Raw genomic sequence first — 18963 nt, 5'->3', positions numbered from 1 at the left:
TGAGCCAGTTACCGTACGTCTTACATCCGGGACAAGTGTATCTGTCATCGTAAACAAGCAGCATTTTGTCTGTTTTTACAATGTTTCGGATTAAATCCGGATTCGTTTGACAAATTGAAGATTTTGCACAAAACCACCTATCACTGACAGCGAATAAACACCTTAAAAATATACATGCTATTCGCTTTTTACCAAGTGCAAACCGTTTAACGTATTTCGAAATATCAAACGTACTTCTGTCAAAAAATCTCATGACACACACTGACGTTATTTTACGTATTTCAATTGTTGACATTTACGAACGTAACGGTATGTACACCAGCATTACTTGCGTATGCATTTGTTGTGTAATGCCATTTAATGCTATATATAATTGTAAATTACATCGTACATAATACTCGTTTTTCATTGGCTCTACCAGTTCGCATGCATATGTAGATCCGTTGCTTTTGATATTACATTACTTACGTTAAAGGTAATGCCACATGGATTTAAACAAGACGACGTTATACCATGTATATGTCACATTTCAATATACAGATATTCTTTAATTGAATATGTAATTGTTTTCGGTTAATATAGCTCTATTATTAACAGATCCTTAAAGCTTACAAGCCAGTTTCAATTGCATAAATAATAACTCTTAAAAATGGGGTCTAAAAAAATACATGTATTACAAACACTACAGAATGCATGTTCCAAAAAAGGAAAATAACAAATAAACATTGGTGATTATTGAACAATTATAAATAACATTGAAATCGTTGACAAATTTACTTACCTTGCTATCACATTTAATCATAATCGTTCGCTGTTTAAACCCCGAATGAGCAAGTCCGTAAGGCATTAAATTCTCTTCAGCTCATATTTAGTAGAGTAAAAATCGATGTAAACATAAAATTGTTTCTTTTTGAGGCGTTATTGTTAGGTACTAACAGTGCGAAGTTTGTCGGTCTATCAAAACAATGGTTGAAACAATAAATCTCAAATTCTGTAAATAAATATGTAAGGTGTCCGCCAACAGATAACACATGCAGCCGTCTTAAGAGGCACTATGTCGTTTTCCATGATCTGTTATCTGTAAAGAGATGTCTATTAGATTCAGGTGTAAAAATCTTAATTCGCCAAACTCACTTATATGATGTATTTATAGTAAGAATATACACTGTATCAGACAATACACTGGCTAACATTAAAACTGTCCTGGACAAAATTTTTAAAAAGCTCATTGACAATTTAGACTTTAGCTATATATTGCATTAAAACGTTAACTTAACATGCCATTCTCCAAACTTAAAGAACGACTACTTGATCAATACGTCCACTCGTGGTCTGTTATAATAAATTTGCAAAGGAAATATTACTATTATGTTAAATTTAAAAGCTTTTTTGCATTTGACAAATATTTAGATTGTGTTGATAATGTTTGTCAAAGAAAAGCTAAGACACAATTTATAATAAGTGCTCACTCATTGAAAATAGAAACTGGTAGATAAATAATATTGCGATAGAAGACTTTAAATGCAAATTATGTAGCGGTTACATGGTTGAGTCTGAATATCACTTCTCATGTAGATGTAAGCGTAATCGTGATTTTAGAATTAAGTATAAAATAAACAAATCTTTTTCACTGTTTACAAGTACACATCTATGATGTCCAGCAATAGCACTAGACAATTCAGAGATAAAAATATTTTTATTTACAATACTGTATTTAAAAGAATACTTTTATAGTTTCTTTTTAATAAAGCCCAGAATGTAATCCATTTTATTTATGTATGAACTTAATTATGTGAAATGGTTTTTGTTTAGTATTTCATTTGTGTGATCGTCTTTTTTAATATCTGTTAAGAATGTGGCCAAATGTAAGTATAATTGCCGATTTTGTCAATAAACTAATACTAAATAATAAACGAAAAAGATATAATAGATATCTTTAAATAAGATTCCAGATTTCAGGAGTTCATTTACAATATTTCCAGAAGGTTAATTGCCCATGTGGACACATTTAAGTACATTCAAGTAATAACAACATTTATAATTATTTAATGGGTACTATTTAGTTATGAGTAAGCGAAGTTGTTCAACATTGTACATACGGCATACATAAATAATATCAATCAATAATTATCTGAAGTTAATAATACATGCATTTACTAACCGCATAAGAGTGAGACTATAAAAAGAACAAACACAAAACTACTGAAACTACAGAAGAAGTTGGGTAATACAAATACCATAGTGCATTGCATTGATTCATTTTTAGAAAATGCAATACATGAGATTTAGAATGAACCGTGTTTCATACTAATAACATACCAAATCACGTGTTTATTTCGCAACAAAAACATATGATAGATGGCATGCAAAGTGTACATCATATTATAAAAATTCATAAAGACACACATTTAATTCGATCTTTTTGTTAATTTAAGCACTATATACTTTTTATAGCGTATACAATATATGTACATTTTATTTACATAAAAAACAAAAACAGAAGCAATTTACATATTTGTGCTAGTGAAAGAAGTCGATAACATTGAAATTGCGGCATGAACAAAAGCACTATGTTTCCTTAACACAGATTCACTATCAGAAGACATAAGTTCTATAAATGTGTGCATATTTGGTCTGTTTCTAAAATATGATGGAATATATTTACATCTTAAATCTGAGTATAAGTTGCATTCAAGAACAAAACAAGATAAGTATTGATGCAAAGCATCAAAGGGCGTCGGGAATTTCAGTGTAAAAGGCACTCAATGAAGTTACATGGAACGATTTTTTTCTACTGTAAATATTAATATATTGGCCGATTATTTAAAAAAAAATAGAAAAAGATACTGGTATAACCATTATCTATGATTTTGTGTTATAACCCCTAAATAACCATTATCTATGATGTTGTGTTATAACCCCTAAATAACCATTATTTATGAATTTGTGTTGTAACCCCAAATATTTCATAGTTCATTTTATTTACATTGGTTTCCTTTTTTTACTGGCATCCGTGTTCAGTTTTCATTAATGGAACAGAACTGTGTAGGTTTTAAAAAATCTGCTTCATCTTGTAAGCGTAATTTCATCTTTTTCTCAACTTCAAGGGGAGATGAGTCTGAACTTATTCTTACGTTGCTCATTTACGATAGGGGTTGAGTACTCATTGATATGAAAACACTGTTAAAGTTTTAATGTGTTTACGAACCCCCCCCCCCCCCCCCCCAACCTCTCACACATTTATTTCATGGGCATAATAAAAACAAAAAATGGTTACAATAAAACAGCATATTTATTTAAACTAAAATGTCTACATCAAAACAAAAAGTTAACAGAGAACACAAATAAAATAATTTGATTCTACTGGGGCTCGAACCTTGGACCTCTCACATGTGAAGCGAGCGTGTAACCACTACACTACGGAACCGCTTGAAAAATCACCTTCTAACTAAGATATTGATAAGTGACTGTAGTGTAACGGTTATCAATAAAGCAATAAACCGTGTAATCGCTGTCGTCTTGTAAAATTGAAGAAAATACGCGTTAACCAAAACTCGAACAGCAAAAGTCTGCGCTATTGTTAGAAAATCCACAAAATAAATATATTTTGATTATGTTTTGTTTTTATACAAAACCAGAAAGTTTCACCGGTTCGCATATTTGCCAAGTCCCTGTGATATTTTATTATTGCCCAGTCCCTATGATCAGTAATTAATTAAAAGAATTAGCTTTGCATTATTGGCAATAAATGTTGTAGTAAATGTAATAGTCACAAATGCAGTACTTATTTACACTAATTTACACAAAAAATCACCACTATGCAAGATATTCTGACAACAAAAATATATATATTGATCCGTAAAATAACTTCTCCTCCCATAAGCGAAAAAAACGTATTACATACTAGTCGCCGCACTTCAGTGCGACGCCAATTATATTCGTCTTTGAGGTGGTTACAGGTAATACATGCCCTATGCTCAACAGGTGTAGGATTGGGTTTAGACCATCTGCCACTTTCTATTCTTTATCTATGAGAAGATAATCGTTACCCAGATAAGCTAACTCTGTACTTTAATATTACATAATACTTTATATTACCTGTTTACCGATCGACCGTTCCAATTTTGAATAAAATTATATGTTAATCTTTGTTTAATAGCACCTAGAATTATAGTATCTTTACCGACATCCTGAAAATACCAAAGGTGGTTTGCGTGTGGCTATGATATAAATTAGTGAAAACGTCATTTTGAATGATAAAATATCATATTATAACGAAAAATCAACTTTTCTGGAAAAACAAAAATTCACTATCAAATATATATATAACAAGGTATCCAACTCGAAATCACCCGAAAACGGGGTGTATCGCTTTGAACAGCCATTAATTCATCAATTTTGCAGCGATTTTCACGATCTTGGTCTAATTCAACGCCAAAATGAATTTCCTTTCTGGAAATGTATATGTCTTGCAATATTTTTACAAATACTGGGTTTAATTGTTGATTTAGTCTACTCTAACAATGAATGCAAAGGTATGTTATGTTTCTAGTTGCGAGAGAATAGTAATCTTCAATTCCTATAATCATGGCCAATATATCACCAAGATTTATTATTAAATTTCCAAACTTCATTTATGTTATTATTATTTCTAACATTCAAATATTTTCTTTATAGAACCATTAATATTTTATTTAACATTATATGCTGTTACGTTACAAAATTTCTGAGCGTTATTTACACAATAATTATATCATCTGCATAAAACACAAGAAAGAGTTTAAAATTATTTATATCTATACCATAAAGACCACTTTCAGAAAAGAATTATTCTAAATTATTAAAAATAAATAAATACAGGAACGGCGGTAAACAATCTTATTGCCTTACACCTAGCAAACATTCGAAATCCCCACTCAATTTGTGACAATATTTTACTCTATATTTAACAGTTGATTATAAAGATTATGTAGATTTTTCTGTATTGAACTCTTTGCTTCGTCGCCCTAGTTTAACGTGTTTTCTCGAACCACATGATCAAAGGCTTAACTAAAATCCACAAATACACAATAAGTTGTTAATATAAGGTCAGTAGCTTTTCGTTGAAATTCCATGAAGTTAAATGACGTCTCATAAGTATACAAGCTAACGTCATTAAATATAATATGCATGTACCAATAAACAATAATGTTCCCCATTTATTACGTTGAATTTTGAGAAACAAAGGTATAGTCGGTAAAATAAATTCATTACACGGCTATTTAATGTTAAGTTAATATGGGCTCGAGTCATGTTCTTTTTGTTGTGTTGTGTTTAAAAAGTAAATGTCTGTTATCTTACTTTTTAAAAGGATGCTAAATTCAAAACACATGTTTCCTTCTATATTGCAAAATGACGAAAATGTACAGCGTTCTCCGTGGTTTAAGACTGTTAATTGTTTACTTGTAATGTTGACTTGAAAACAAAGATTCTTTACACAACACATTTATCAATTCTTTTGTAAGCCGATTTGGTTTAGTCGACTCTTCATTTTGCATCTTCTTTGTGAGAAATATTCGGATGCTTAGTGAAAGTAAAAAAGGGTATTATTGCAGTTACGATTTAGCATATAAATTTCTTCTGGCTTATATAAATACACAATTGACTGGAATAATTATGTGTCTGGTTTAGTTAAAAATCAAGTACCGGATATCAATTTTACGTTCAATATTTATCCAAAAAAGTGGAATGGATAACTTTTTACAAGATGTATTCAAATTGATACAAAAGAGAAAATAATGTATAGCATACATTTCTGAGTCCTCTGAAGAAAAGTACCATGGACTTCCTCTCAACGCTATTTATATTAAATACCGTTCAATTCCGTCAGTACCATTTGAATCATCCCGTGTGAAAGGAACGAATACTACTCACAAGTTTATTTGATTCGTGTGCTTAACACTACAAAACCTAAATCAATTTAATACCGAACTTACTCTAAGTTCTTTTCAAACACTTTACGAATTTGGACACCCTCTTTTAAGCAAAAATAATTATTGTGTGTGACTACAATTTTCGGACCCCCAGATTTGCTCAAACCTTATTACTATAATAAAACCGAGCAGAATAGTGTGAGTATCCACGGGGCCGTTACATTTGCGTTATTTGGATAAATAGATATAAGCTTGCTACTAGACAGTTTTCACTCGAAAATTAATGAAGTGATTATAGCAAGGAAACAAGTTCTTATTATAATATGTTTTATGTGTAAAACTATTCAGGAAAATCTTCATGATGTCAATAAGAACCAAATTTGTTCATTTTAATTATTATGAAAATTAGCCATTTCATTCAGTATTGCCATATAGCAATTCACGTAGCATCTTCACCTTTTTTATGTTCCTGCTTATATGTGACAAATGCACACATTTTATTTCGCCATATTTTGATGTTTTCAAGACAAATAAATAAAAAGTTCTACTGTTCTTTTGGGTGCAAATAAAAAAATCTGTATATAATATATAAAATATCATCGTTTTCTTTGGTCAAAGTAAAGCGGTGGAGTATCTATCTTTTAGTAAAACAAAGTAAAACACAATGAAACACATCCTTTCGTAAGTATACTAAACGGTGTGGTTTATGCAATTAAACTCTATTATTTTAGTTGATGTTATGCATATAAATATGGAAACATCTAATTTATTCGTTTTATTGTTAAGGTGATTGTAAATATTCGGCCATGTATTTTAATAATATTTTTAGTATCCCAATTTTCGGACACGAACAAAAAAAAATAAAACTATCCCGAAAACTGAGGTACCGTTGCACAAACGCGATCCTCGGTGGAATCAACACGTGAATTCGTCGAGATCAGGTATACACTGTTGTATGTGACTAAAATTCAAGGACGAATTTCAACAGAATACGATGTTAATGTACAGGAAGCTTGAATATATACGCTGTTTACGCCGCCCTTTTAGCTCACTAGGGACGCAGCTCACTCGCTTTAATAGCGATTGGTTCCGGTATCATGTACAAGGGGCGAACATTTTAGATCCGATAAAACATGTCCTACAGTTCTTATAGATCATGATGATATAATTATTGTTTCAACAATGGAAATGAAATAAACCTTTTTAATCTGTTTAGTCCTTCTAAAATCCGTGTTTTTATATTTTTCAACGGATGTCTGTTCATGGTTGAAATCATTAGCATGCTTTTTGTTATTTATTTTTCATATATCTTTTTGTTATTTATTTTTCATATATTATAAGTTATTCCTGTTTTTTAGTAATTTGTATATTTTCCTTCTTCCATATTTCAGAAAATGCGATCAACATCCGAATTGCCCTTGACAATTCTGACAAACACGACTTATCGCTAGCTTTGTCATTTTAGCGGGTTCGATGGGATTAGTACTCCCAATTAGGAACAATATTTACTTAACATGATAACATGTTGATTTAAAGTAAATAAGTTATCGTATGTCATTAACACTATTTAGTTTCTAGAATCAGTTGGTTAGCATTAAATAAGCCAATTATTTTTTTCTTATAGAATATGTTTACTTTTTGGGGACGATATTAATGTGTTTTCTTTTTTTGAATACGATTCGGATTGACCAGGCAATTCGGATTTTTGATGTTATGAGTAAATTAATGTTCAAATGGTTCAGTTGTTATTGTTGCTAAAAAATGAAAGACTTTAATATTTCAGGAATTCTGCTATTACATGACGTAAGGAGATTTACTATCACAGCAGCATGGGGAATGGAATGAATAAAGTACGAAGTAGAAGTATCGAATTATGATTATATATTGTTTAAATTATATATTTGCTTAATTGTCCACCAACTGTTGTCTGCATCAACCTCATCCTCTCTTTGAGGGGTATTGACATGAAATTTATTTTATTTATGGCAGTATGATCTATATCTTTGTAAAAAAAATGTCAATCATGTCGATGATTTTCTTCAATTTATTGATTTTATAAATGTTAGAATTTTGCTCAAGGTCCAATTTCATGAATGATGATAAAAGTATTTAAAAAAAGAGATTTAAACTCAAACCCATTGAGTTGGTATACATTTTGATATTTAGAAAAAAGTGGCATCTTAACAGTTAAAACTGTATTAATTAATTTAAAAAATCCATTGATACATGCTTATAATCTATAAAAAAAAATACAAATGTAGTAATTAAAAACATTTCCATTAATTCTGCAGATTATCAGCGGGGTATATGTGGGGAATTTCCGAGATGCAAAAGATGTTGTACAACTGACAGACAATGGCATCACCCACATCTTGTCCATCCATGATAATGCAAAGGCTTTATTGGATGTAAGTGTATGCACATTGCAGCACCGGGCAATTAAAGACAAGGCATATATATTCAGTTATTTCAATTGAAGCAGAATCCGGCATTTTGATGCAAGCAAGTTGCAATTTTCTCATTTTTGACTCCAGCAAAAATTAGCCTCGCATAGTTTTGACACATTTGTTTTCCACAATCCAACTTAAAAAAAGAACCAGAAGTGGTCATTTATGGAAATAATAAAGCTTTTGTGAAAATTGTTTATTCATTATTATGATAAATAAGCTATGACGAAACCTTTAACATGCATTTAGGAACATTTCAAGTGACTGTATTTGGACCATTATCATTTTTATTTTGACCTCTCATTATTTCATACATGCCATAAACTTTCAGACCAATTCCTGGACATTGAGCTCAATTTTCAGGGACTTATGCCGATTTTCCGGGACATGTATACATATAGCGTATTTTTTTTCACATCGTAAATTGAGTACGTTACTTATAAATATGTTGTTAGCATCTAAATCGATCTTATGCATCGTTGATTATCACAGGCATTTCATTCATCTTTTCTTAGTGTATGATCTCCATCGTTAATTCGATCTTTTTTTGCCATGTTTGCAGAGTCACAATTTATTTTTTTTACATTGATGTAAGAGGCAGGTGCGCCTAGCAACGTTAAATCGTATAATATATCCGCCTAATAGGCGATTCGCATTTTGTTTAATTAGTGTACGTTATAATAACTGGTTCAATAATTAATTATCTTAAAGACGATAAAGTTACTCTTTTTTTAAATAAATTTAATATTGTGTACAAATAAATGTTTTCATATAGATCTGCAAACTGTAACTGAACTATGCATGAAATGCACAATTTCCACAAGGAAAACATCGATGTTTTCATCAAAAGTCTCCGAAATAACGGTCCACGATTTTATAGTGGAGGTGTACACAATACGGACCGATGAGTGTGACATAACAAAGCCACTGAAACTATAGATTGATAGTGACACAGGGTTATTCACTCATGACTAATTCACAACCCTAAGAATCAAATCAAGGAACAACTCCTTTGCCCTTATGCAGAGGGAAATTATAACGTAGTAACAATTAACAACCACATTAAACAATGCCGCCTTTTCGGTTTTACTGCAAACCTGAGACAATCGATATGATAACAGGACCCCTGTTAATTGATCGATTTTGACACGTAGCGTAGTCACCCATTCGGGTAGGCATTGTCATGGAGATGCTGCGGATTAGTGGGAACACCGACTCGAGGTGCAGTTAAGCATAAGGTACATGTATATATGGATTTTGTAAAATCCGGGACATTTGACAGATTTCCGGGACTGCGGGACACGTCCTTCATTTCCGGTACAATCCAGGACGTATGGCATGTATGCATTATTTTGAGGCCTTGGGTCAATTTGACTCCAGGTTTTCAAAATCTATTGAAATTCCTGATATTGTAAAACTTTGACATGGTTTAAATTAGACTATAATAATCTTTTGTTCGCCTAATTTTGTGTCTGTTATTCCTAAATCATTACTTGCTATTATCATATTTTAGAACTAGATGATTAATGATTAAGGATACTGTTTGATTTTGTTTCAGGACAAGGAGTATCTCTGCATCATAGCCAGCGACACACCAGACCAGTGTCTCACACAGCACTTTCCAGAATGCATAGACTTCATCCATTGTGCAAGACTCAAAGGGGGTCGTGTATTAATTCACTGGTATACAAATGAATTATTTTCCACTAAATGTTAGATTGGAAAGGTTGTTTTTCAAACCAATAACATTTTAGTATTAGTATTTTGTTTTTATGCCTCCAGTTCGAATGATCGGGAGTATAATGTTTTTTGGCCTGTCTGCCTGTCTTTTTATCTGTCATTCTGTCCCAAAAGTTTAACCTTGGTTAAAGTTTTGCGATAACTTTTGCAATATTGAAGATAGAAATTTGATTATGATATTTGGCATGCATGTGTTTCTCATGGAGCTGCACATTTTGAGTGGTGAAAGGTCAAGGTCATCCTTCAAGGTCAAATATATGGCTTCAAAGCGGCGCAGTAGGGGGCATTCTGTTTCACAAACACAGCTCTTGTTATTGTAATATTATAAAGCATTCGGACTAATTGCAGTTGAATTACTGTTATTGCCTTTGAAAAAACAAAATCAGGTTCAAAATACATTTTATGTACCAAAATTTACACCAAAGATGTCTTATTTGTATTAATAAACAAAAAAACATTTGTATCACAAATGGAAATGCATTGATCACAATTTTGGCAAAATTCACCTTTACCCATGAAATTGAGCAGAAGTTAACCTAAAACTGGAAAAAAGTATAGTTGCAATTGTTGATTCATAAATAAAATTTGAAGATCAAGTCTTTTAATATAACTACATACATTTTGATTTTTACGGGTATTCCTTTTTTTCAGAAACTTTATGAACAATTTATTGCAACTTGAACAAATCTATATCCCTACACAAAACCAATTTTATTTTCGAATATCTGAAAGTGAAACCACCTGTTAGAAATTTTGGGGATTTTTTTTTTTAAACAAATAAATAATTTTTTAATTTTGGGTTAACACATTTTGGCTATAAACTTAGTCAGAAAAAGCTCTTAATACACATATGATGAAAAAAATCAACATATTCATGTGTTGTTGGCTAGGAACCTGAATTTTTTGTTAATCTGAGCATGAAGTTTTCAAAGTAAGTAATTGTGCTCTGTGGTCTGTTATCTTTTAGCGCATTACCTCACTTAAAGCCACATTTTTCTTCCAATCTTGAGGAAAGTTGGTCAGAATGATTATATAATTATATTGAAATAACTAAGTCAACTTTGAATCTGAGTCACATGCGTTTAAAGTTGGTCAAAGCTTAAATAAAAGGAAAACCTTGATACTGTGAAATCATTTATTTTCGCCAGCACGAAATTTCGTCATTTTTATAAAAATGACGTTTTCGTCAGCACTTAAATTCCCCAATTCCTGACTGAAAAAAAAATGCTTCAGTCAATATCCTGTTCAATAGGCATCATTTATGACTCAATCTTGATGAAACTTGGTCTGAATGTGTTTATCATTATTGAATTAAGACTGATCAGAAAAGTGAATCATATGCCTGTAAAAAACTAAGACACAAAACTATGTATCTCTTTATCACTCTTTAGTAGGGATGGAAGAGGTTAACTAGTTAACATGGGGATACGACCAATTATCTGGTTACATTTTCTGGAAAAAAAGTTTAAATTATGCATTTTTCATGGAACAATAAGTATGATTTTACGTTTTGAATGCGTTATAATGCCAACTTGTTTGTGGTTAAAACAACATGCTGTATGTTGACGCGATTGTTAATAACATCTCAACAAACCAAGTAACACAGCAATAAATCAGTTCCTTAGTGGTTACAAACATGAGATTCATTTTGATAATAGGCACTATTGTTTTCTTTTACTTGTTAAATATTTGACTAGCAAACTGCGGGGAGTGGGGGCAATTACCGGTAGCAAAGACGTAATTGACTCATGTATTCAACTCGCCAAAACAATCAGTCGAGAAGTTGGACTGCTTGTTTTGATGGTTATTTAACCACAATTAAATACAGATTGCTTGCAAAAATAAAGTGTTTAGAAGTGTTTTTTAAAGAATTGCATTTGCAGTTTAAGGGATCTTTTCACGGTTTGGTAAATTGACAAAATTGAAAAAAGTTGTTTCAGATTTGCAAATTTTCTGTTTAGTTATGATATTTGTGAGGAAACAGTATTACTGAACATTTGCCATGGTCTAATATAGCCATTATATGCATCTTTTGACGAATTAAAGACCTAAAAAATATAAAGCGTTGCAACGCGAAACGATTGAATAATTTGGAGAGTTCTGTTGTTGTCGTTAAAATTTGTGAAACTACCAAGATGACTTATATAACGTATCAAATACGCTTATTATGTATGCTTGGCAGGATAGGTCAGTTGGTTTATGCGTTTTTACTTAAGGATTCCGGGGGTCACTGGTTCGAGCTCTGCTGCGGGCTACTTTTTTTTCCTTTTTATACGCCCGTATAAAATACGGGACGTATTATGTGAAACCCCTTGGCGGCGGGCGGCGGGCGGCGGGCGGCGGGCAGAAGGCATCACTTTGTCCGGACTCTAATTCAAATTGTATTCATCCGATCTTCACCAAACTTGGTCAGCAGTTGCATCGTGTTGATATCTAGGCCAAGTTCGAATATGGGTCATGCCGGGTCAAAAACTAGGTCATAGGGTCAATAAGTGCATTTTCAAAGGGGCCACTTTGTCCGGACTCTATTTCAAATTGTATTCATCCGATCTTCACCAAACTTGGTCAGCAGTTGCATCTAGTTGATATCTAGGCCAAGTTCGAATATGGGTCATGCCGGGTCAAAAACTAGGTCATAGGGTCAATAAGTGCATTTTCAAAGGCATCACTTTGTCCGGACTCTAATTCAAATTGTATTCATCCGATCTTCACCAAACTTGGTCAGCAGTTGCATCTAGTTGATATCTAGGCCAAGTTCGAATATGGGTCATGCCGGGTCAAAAACTAGGTCATAGGGTCAATAAGTGCATTTTCAAAGGGGCCACTTTGTCCGGACTCTATTTCAAATTGTATTCATCCGATCTTCACCAAACTTGGTCAGCAATTGCATCTAGTTGATATATAGGCCAAGTTCGAATATGGGTCATGCCGGGTCAAAAACTAGGTCATAGGGTCAATTAGTGCATTTTCAACGGCGCCACTTTGTCCGGACTCTAATTCAAATTGTATTCATCCGATCTTCACCAAACTTGGTCAGAAGTTGTATCTAGACAATATTTAGGTCATGTTCGAATATGGGTCATGCCGGGTCAAAAACTAGGTCACAGGGTCACTTAAACCATTTCAAGCATTCAGCATGGTGTCCGCTCTCTAATTGAAGTAATTTTCACCCGATCTTCACCAAACTTGGTCAGAAGTTGTGTCTAGACAATATCTACATGTTGGTCAAGTCCAAATATTGGTCATGCCAGGTTAAAAACTAGGTCACGAGGTCACTTACCGGTAGTGCATTTAAAGCATTTAGCATGGTGTCCGCTCTCTAATTGAAGTAGTTTTCATTAGATCTTCACCAACTTTGGTCAAAAGTTGTGTCTAGATGATATGTACATGTAGGTCAAGTTGAAATATGGGTCATGGTAAAGTTATCAAGTTGTCCAAAGCCTTAAAACGGGCGTATCTTGTGACAGTTTGGCACTCTTGTTTAAATTTTACTTTTGAATTTTTACTGGAGCTTTTAAAATTTATCAATATAAAGCATTTAATGACAAACTTCAAAACATGCCAAAAACTGTGAAAAGGCCCCTTTAAAAGAAAATTATGTTAACTTTTTTTTTGTTTAATCAGGAATTAATAGTATTATTACTAATATAGGTCACAAACGATGCCACCACTACCGTCTGAGGAAAGTTTTATTTAAGTAAGCAATTTATTAAACTCATTTAAGAGTCTTAAGGCAAAATGTATGACTCAATCTTAACAATAAGTAGACCAAGATTGAATCTGGATCATGTCTTTGGTCTACAAAATATATCACTAGCTCTTTTGTGAAAAAAGTTGTTGCCAATCTTACGCCTTAATTACGACTCACTCTTAATGAAAATTAGCCAGAATGATAATCTTGACAATATGAAGGCCGTTTTTGAATCTGGGATCATTGTGGTCAAAAACTAAATCACCTGGTCAAGTCTTCAGCAATGGGTGTCTGTGAACCGAGGCGGGGCATCATGGCTTTATTGTTTATTTCCCCTTCAGCCTGGCCGGAATATCCCGCAGTGTGACAGTTACTGCAGCTTACATCATGACGGTCACTAACCTCGGCTGGCGGGACGCAGTAAACTGTATACGTGGGGCCCGCAGCTGTGCCAACCCGAACTTTGGCTTCCAAAAGCAGCTCCAGGACTACGAGAATGAGGGCCTTAAAGAGGTTAATCTCAGAACACACTTGGGCATGAGATTTCCATTAAGAAAGAGGGAAATAAATGGGTTTGCTTGGTTAAAAAAGCTGTTAAATGCGTGTGCATAAAGTGTCGATCCAGATTAGCCTCACAGGCTGATCAGGGATGCCACTTTCCTCTTTTATGATATTTTTTATTTCAAGAAAGTCTCTTCTTAGCAAAATCTAGTTTAGGCGGAAAGTGTCATCCCTTATCAGCCTGTAAGGACTGCACTTACTAATTTTTGCGGACACTTTACGCACATGCATTTAATCCCCTTTTTACAGAGCACAGCTCAAATGATTTTTAGCTCAGCTGTTTTCGCAGAAAACCCGAGGTATTGTCATAGCCAGCTTGTCGTCAGCCGTTCGCTGTAGGCGTCGTGCTAAAACCTTAACATTGGCTCTAAAATCAAAGTGCTTCCACCTACAACTTTGAAACTTCATATGTAGATGCACCTTAATGAGTTCTACACGCCACACCTATTTTTGGGTCACTAGGTCAAAGGTCAAGGTCACTGTGACCTCTATTATAAAACTTTAACATAAACCCTTACATTCGCTCTAAAATCAAAGTGCTTCCACCTACAACTTTGAAACTTTATATGTACATGCACCTTGATGAGTTCTACACGCCACACCCATTTTTGGGTCACTAGGTAAAAGGTCAAGGTCACTGACCTCTATTATAAAACTTTAACATAGGCTCTAAATTCAAAGTGCTTCCACCTACAACTTTGAAACTTCATAAGTAGATGCACCTTGATGAGTTCTACATGCCACACCCAATTTTGGGTCACTAGGTCAACGGTCAAGGTCACCGTGACCTCTTAAAAAAATAAATATTTCTGACAAGCTTTCGCAGCCGAGCGTTGGCACCCATTATGCGGAGCTCTTGCTATAAAAGCATCAAAAGGCAGCTGTTATTTTCAACTATCTTGTTTAAAGAGGGATGTTGATTTTTCCATCTCTTTAGTCTTAATTAAAGCCTTTCAAAATCATTTAACATGTTGATGTATAATTCTATGTGATGAACTATTAAAAAATTTCGGGGAAATAATTTCCAATATGTTTTTTAAAGCCTGTAAGCAGAATACTTTTTAGCTCACCAGAGCATAGATTGTAAATATGCTCATGAAGCTCCGCCTGGCGATTCGGAGGTCATGGGTTCAATCCCCACTGCGGGAGGGTTCTTAAGATTTCCCCCATAGACCCCAAGTACTGGTTCTAGTCCCAGGAAATGGACTTGAGAGCGTTTCAAATAAGCCTTAGGCTTCCTATGCAATCTAGCTAAGATAGGTTTAAACTAAGAGCACAAAAACAAGGCATATAAGAATAGCAAAATAATTCAATTAGTTTTAAAGCCTTTATTGAATTAAGGTGAACAAAGAAATATGTTTTTGACTGCATGTGTTTTTATATTTATAGTTGCCAGTTTGAGGTTATTTCCTTCCTTCCTTCTGTCACACTTTTGTTACTGTTTCTAATAGGGCCTTCAATACTTTACTGATCTCTTTCATATTTGGCATGTAGGTACTAGTACCTTGCATGTACCTCTACCTTTGGATAAGGCTTGAGGTCACTGGGTTTTAGGTTAAGGTCACCGAGGCTAATAAAAGATTTTCTGTCACGCTTTTGTTACAGTTTCTAATAGCACCTTCAATACTTTACGGATTCTTATATATTTGCAATGTAGGTACCTTGCATGTACCTCTACCTTTGGATGAGGTTTGAAGTTACTGGAGTCAAGGTCATCTAGGCTAATAATAGATTATTTTCTGTCACACTTTTGTTACAGTTTCCCATAGAGCCTTCAATACTTTACCAATCTTTTTCATATTTGACATGTAGGTACCTTGCATGGAACTTTTCATGAGGTTTGAGGTCACTGGGTTCAAGGTCAATGTCACTGAGGCTAATAATAGATTTTCTATCACGCTTTTGTTACAGTTTCTAATAGCGCCTTCAATACTTTACCGATCTCTTATATATTTGCAATGTAGGTACCTTGCATGGACCTCATCCTTTTGATGAGGATTGAGGTCACTGGGGTCAAGGTCACCGATGCTTATAATAGATCTTCCATCACGCTTTTGTAACAGTTTCTCATAGGGCCTTCAATACTTTACCGATCTCTTGAATATTTGCCATGTAGGTACCTTGCAAGGACCTCTACCTTTTGATGAAGTTTGAGGTCACTGGGGTCAAGGTCAATAAAGCTAATAATAGATTTTCCGTCACACTTTTGTTACAGTTTCTCATCGAGCCTTCAATACTTTACTGATCTCTCACATATTTGCCATATAGGTACCTTGCATGGACTTCACCTTTTGATGAGGTTTGAGGTCACTGGGGTCAAGGTAACGGAGGCTAATATTAGATTTTCCGTCACGCTATTGTTACAGTTTCTTATAGCGCCTTGAATACTTTACCGATCTCTTACATATTTGCCATGTAGGTACCTTGCATGGACCTCTACCTTTTTGATGAGGTTTGAGGTCACTAGGGTCAAGGTCACTGAGGCTAATAATATATTTTTTAAAGGTCATACTTTTTTTCCACACAATTTAATCATATATCGACAAAACATCATTAGGGAGCATCCATCAGTTTTACTGATATCATTGTTTTTAAGGATGTTCAAGAAGTCATTTTATTGTTGAAGAAAAGATATCAAAAGTGTACTATTTCATGCACATGTGTCAATACATGGACTAAGATGGGGGGGGGGGGGTTTCATGCAAAAATTCAAAAATCTTCAATAATTTCACATTCAGGCACGTGAAAAACTGAAAGAAAAATATCCAGACAGTGTTTTTGATGATGCCAGAGATTGTGAGATCAACCTGAAAAGCTTCCGCAACTACCTCCAGACAGGCCAGACGGCCCTTGGGACCGAGTTGTATTCCTTACCGCATCGGGCGTATGGGGAGAGGAGCAGACCGTGTCAGAAATTGCCAACTGTAGGTTCAGGTGCGCACAAAACAGACTCAGGGAACATAACCGCCCAGTCAGGTACTGGTACCAAGAAGGCTGTGGACACAGATGGTGATCCAGGCGACTCAAACTCAAATAGTGCTGGTTTTAGTCAGTCAGATGTGCAGAATGGATGTGAACGATTTGATTGCGCAGATTTAAAGCAGTCTTTGACTGTTGAATCAACAGCAAGTGAACAACATTCTTGATGAAATTATACTTAAGGTCAAGTAATGTTCTTGCAATAATATAAGGTGCAAATTCTTTAGATAGCATGTGATAATTATTTTTTTTTATAGGTCAAATATTGCGATTCAGAGCTTATTCAATTGAATATCACTGGGTAACTGTACCAAAAGTACTGGTATTCAAAATATAGATAAAATCAGCTCTTTCAGACAGGAACAGTAAGATAGATATGAGTCGTGTTCTGAGAAAACTGGGCATAATGCATGTGTGTAAAGTGTCATCCCAGATTAGCCTGTGCAGTCCGCTCAGGCTAATCAGGGAGGATACTTTCCGCCTAAATTGGATTTTTGCTAAGAAGAGACTTCATTCAAACCAAAAATGTCTTAAAAGCGGAAAGTGTCGTCCCAGATTAGCCTGTGCGACATACATTATGCCCAGTTTTCTCAGAATGCGACTCATATTTATAAAAGAGTTTTCAATATCTTTGTTAATAATCATCATGACAGGGAGGATGTTAAATACAAAATCGTGTAATGAAATCATTGAAGCCAGAAAGGGCTATAAGAATAAGTTACTGTTTTTTAAGTAAGGAAGGTAACAACTTCTGGCTTTTGAGTAATGATTTATGTTTTATAAATATTTTAAGGTTTTTTTCTTTTCTGTACCAGTTCATCTTGAACTCAGGTGAACTACCAAGGGCACACATGGCTCTCTTATTTTACATGTGAAACTTATTTGCTGTCAAAGTAAAGTTATGATACTTTTAAGAATCTTTCATTTGTTGCAATAACCCTTAAAACAAAGTTTTTATACCCGAAAAACAAAGTTTGACATGGAATTTAAAGGAATGACGCTGTTGGTTGGTCCCTTTAGTTTTTGTGTTTGTTTTATGGTCTGTTTGCATGAAATATTCTTTTTTTTTACAGCAAAGTACTTTCTCAAGCAATTTATTAAAAGCTCCAAATATTTCAGAGGAATAAAGTGTAAATATGTTCATGTTCCTGAATTTAGTGCCTTTTGATAAGCCTTGAACGTTGATGCTTTTCCTGTAACAATATTATGCACGGGTGTTAAATCTTTATATCACTTTTGTGTTCAAGGATTTTTTCAAACAATGATATTTTGTAATTTGAACTTAAAAAAAACATGTATTGCTAATATTTGAATCTTTACTTTGCTCTATAAAAAAGCATCAGTGCCTTACTTGTTGTGTTTACTTATTTAAGGTTCTAGTAAATTTTGTACTCTTTAAATCATGTAAATAAAGAATATTATATTTTACTGTTCACCTTTATTATTGGCTGTTTTACTATGGACCACTAGGTGCATGATTAGAAACACATCGTCAAGTTATATGGGACAAGTACATATATTTACAGAGTCAAGTTATATGGGACAAGTACATATATTTACAGAGAAACACATCGTCAAGTTATATGGGACAAGTACATATATTTACAGAGTCAAGTTATATGGGACAAGTACA

General features: G+C 33.8%; 1 protein-coding gene across 3 annotated transcripts; it reads left to right on the top strand.

Moving 5' to 3' along the window:
* The first annotated feature begins 7364 nt into the window (after positions 1-7364).
* Positions 7365-18758, top strand: LOC127835360 (dual specificity protein phosphatase 22-like). 3 transcript variants are annotated; one of them, XM_052361743.1, is made up of 6 exons: positions 7365-7447; positions 7696-7762; positions 8204-8320; positions 9918-10042; positions 14132-14303; positions 17090-18758. In XM_052361743.1, exons 2-6 carry the CDS (start codon positions 7742-7744, stop codon positions 17495-17497), a joined length of 843 nt encoding a protein of 280 aa, XP_052217703.1. In that variant the 5' UTR covers positions 7365-7447; positions 7696-7741; the 3' UTR covers positions 17498-18758. The 3 variants fall into 3 exon arrangements, with proteins under 3 accessions (XP_052217703.1, XP_052217704.1, XP_052217705.1); XM_052361744.1 differs by having other exon boundaries at positions 7376-7461; XM_052361745.1 differs by having other exon boundaries at positions 7391-7499.
* Positions 18759-18963: the final 205 nt, after the last annotated feature.

This window comes from Dreissena polymorpha, chromosome 6, assembly GCF_020536995.1.
Source record: "Dreissena polymorpha isolate Duluth1 chromosome 6, UMN_Dpol_1.0, whole genome shotgun sequence".
NCBI classification, from domain to species: Eukaryota; Metazoa; Mollusca; class Bivalvia; order Myida; family Dreissenidae; genus Dreissena; species Dreissena polymorpha.
Note: the sequence above shows the minus strand (reverse complement) of the source record. Positions and strands in the feature narration are given on the sequence as shown.

Excerpts from the sequence above, each read along its gene's own strand:
- LOC127835360 (XM_052361743.1), top strand. The coding sequence starts at position 7,742 with ATGGGGAATGGAATGAATAAA. Across the intron at positions 7,763-8,203 it reads TGGGGAATGGAATGAATAAA|ATTATCAGCGGGGTATATGT; the intron begins GTACGAAGTAGA and ends TTAATTCTGCAG. Across the intron at positions 8,321-9,917 it reads ATGCAAAGGCTTTATTGGAT|GACAAGGAGTATCTCTGCAT; the intron begins GTAAGTGTATGC and ends ATTTTGTTTCAG.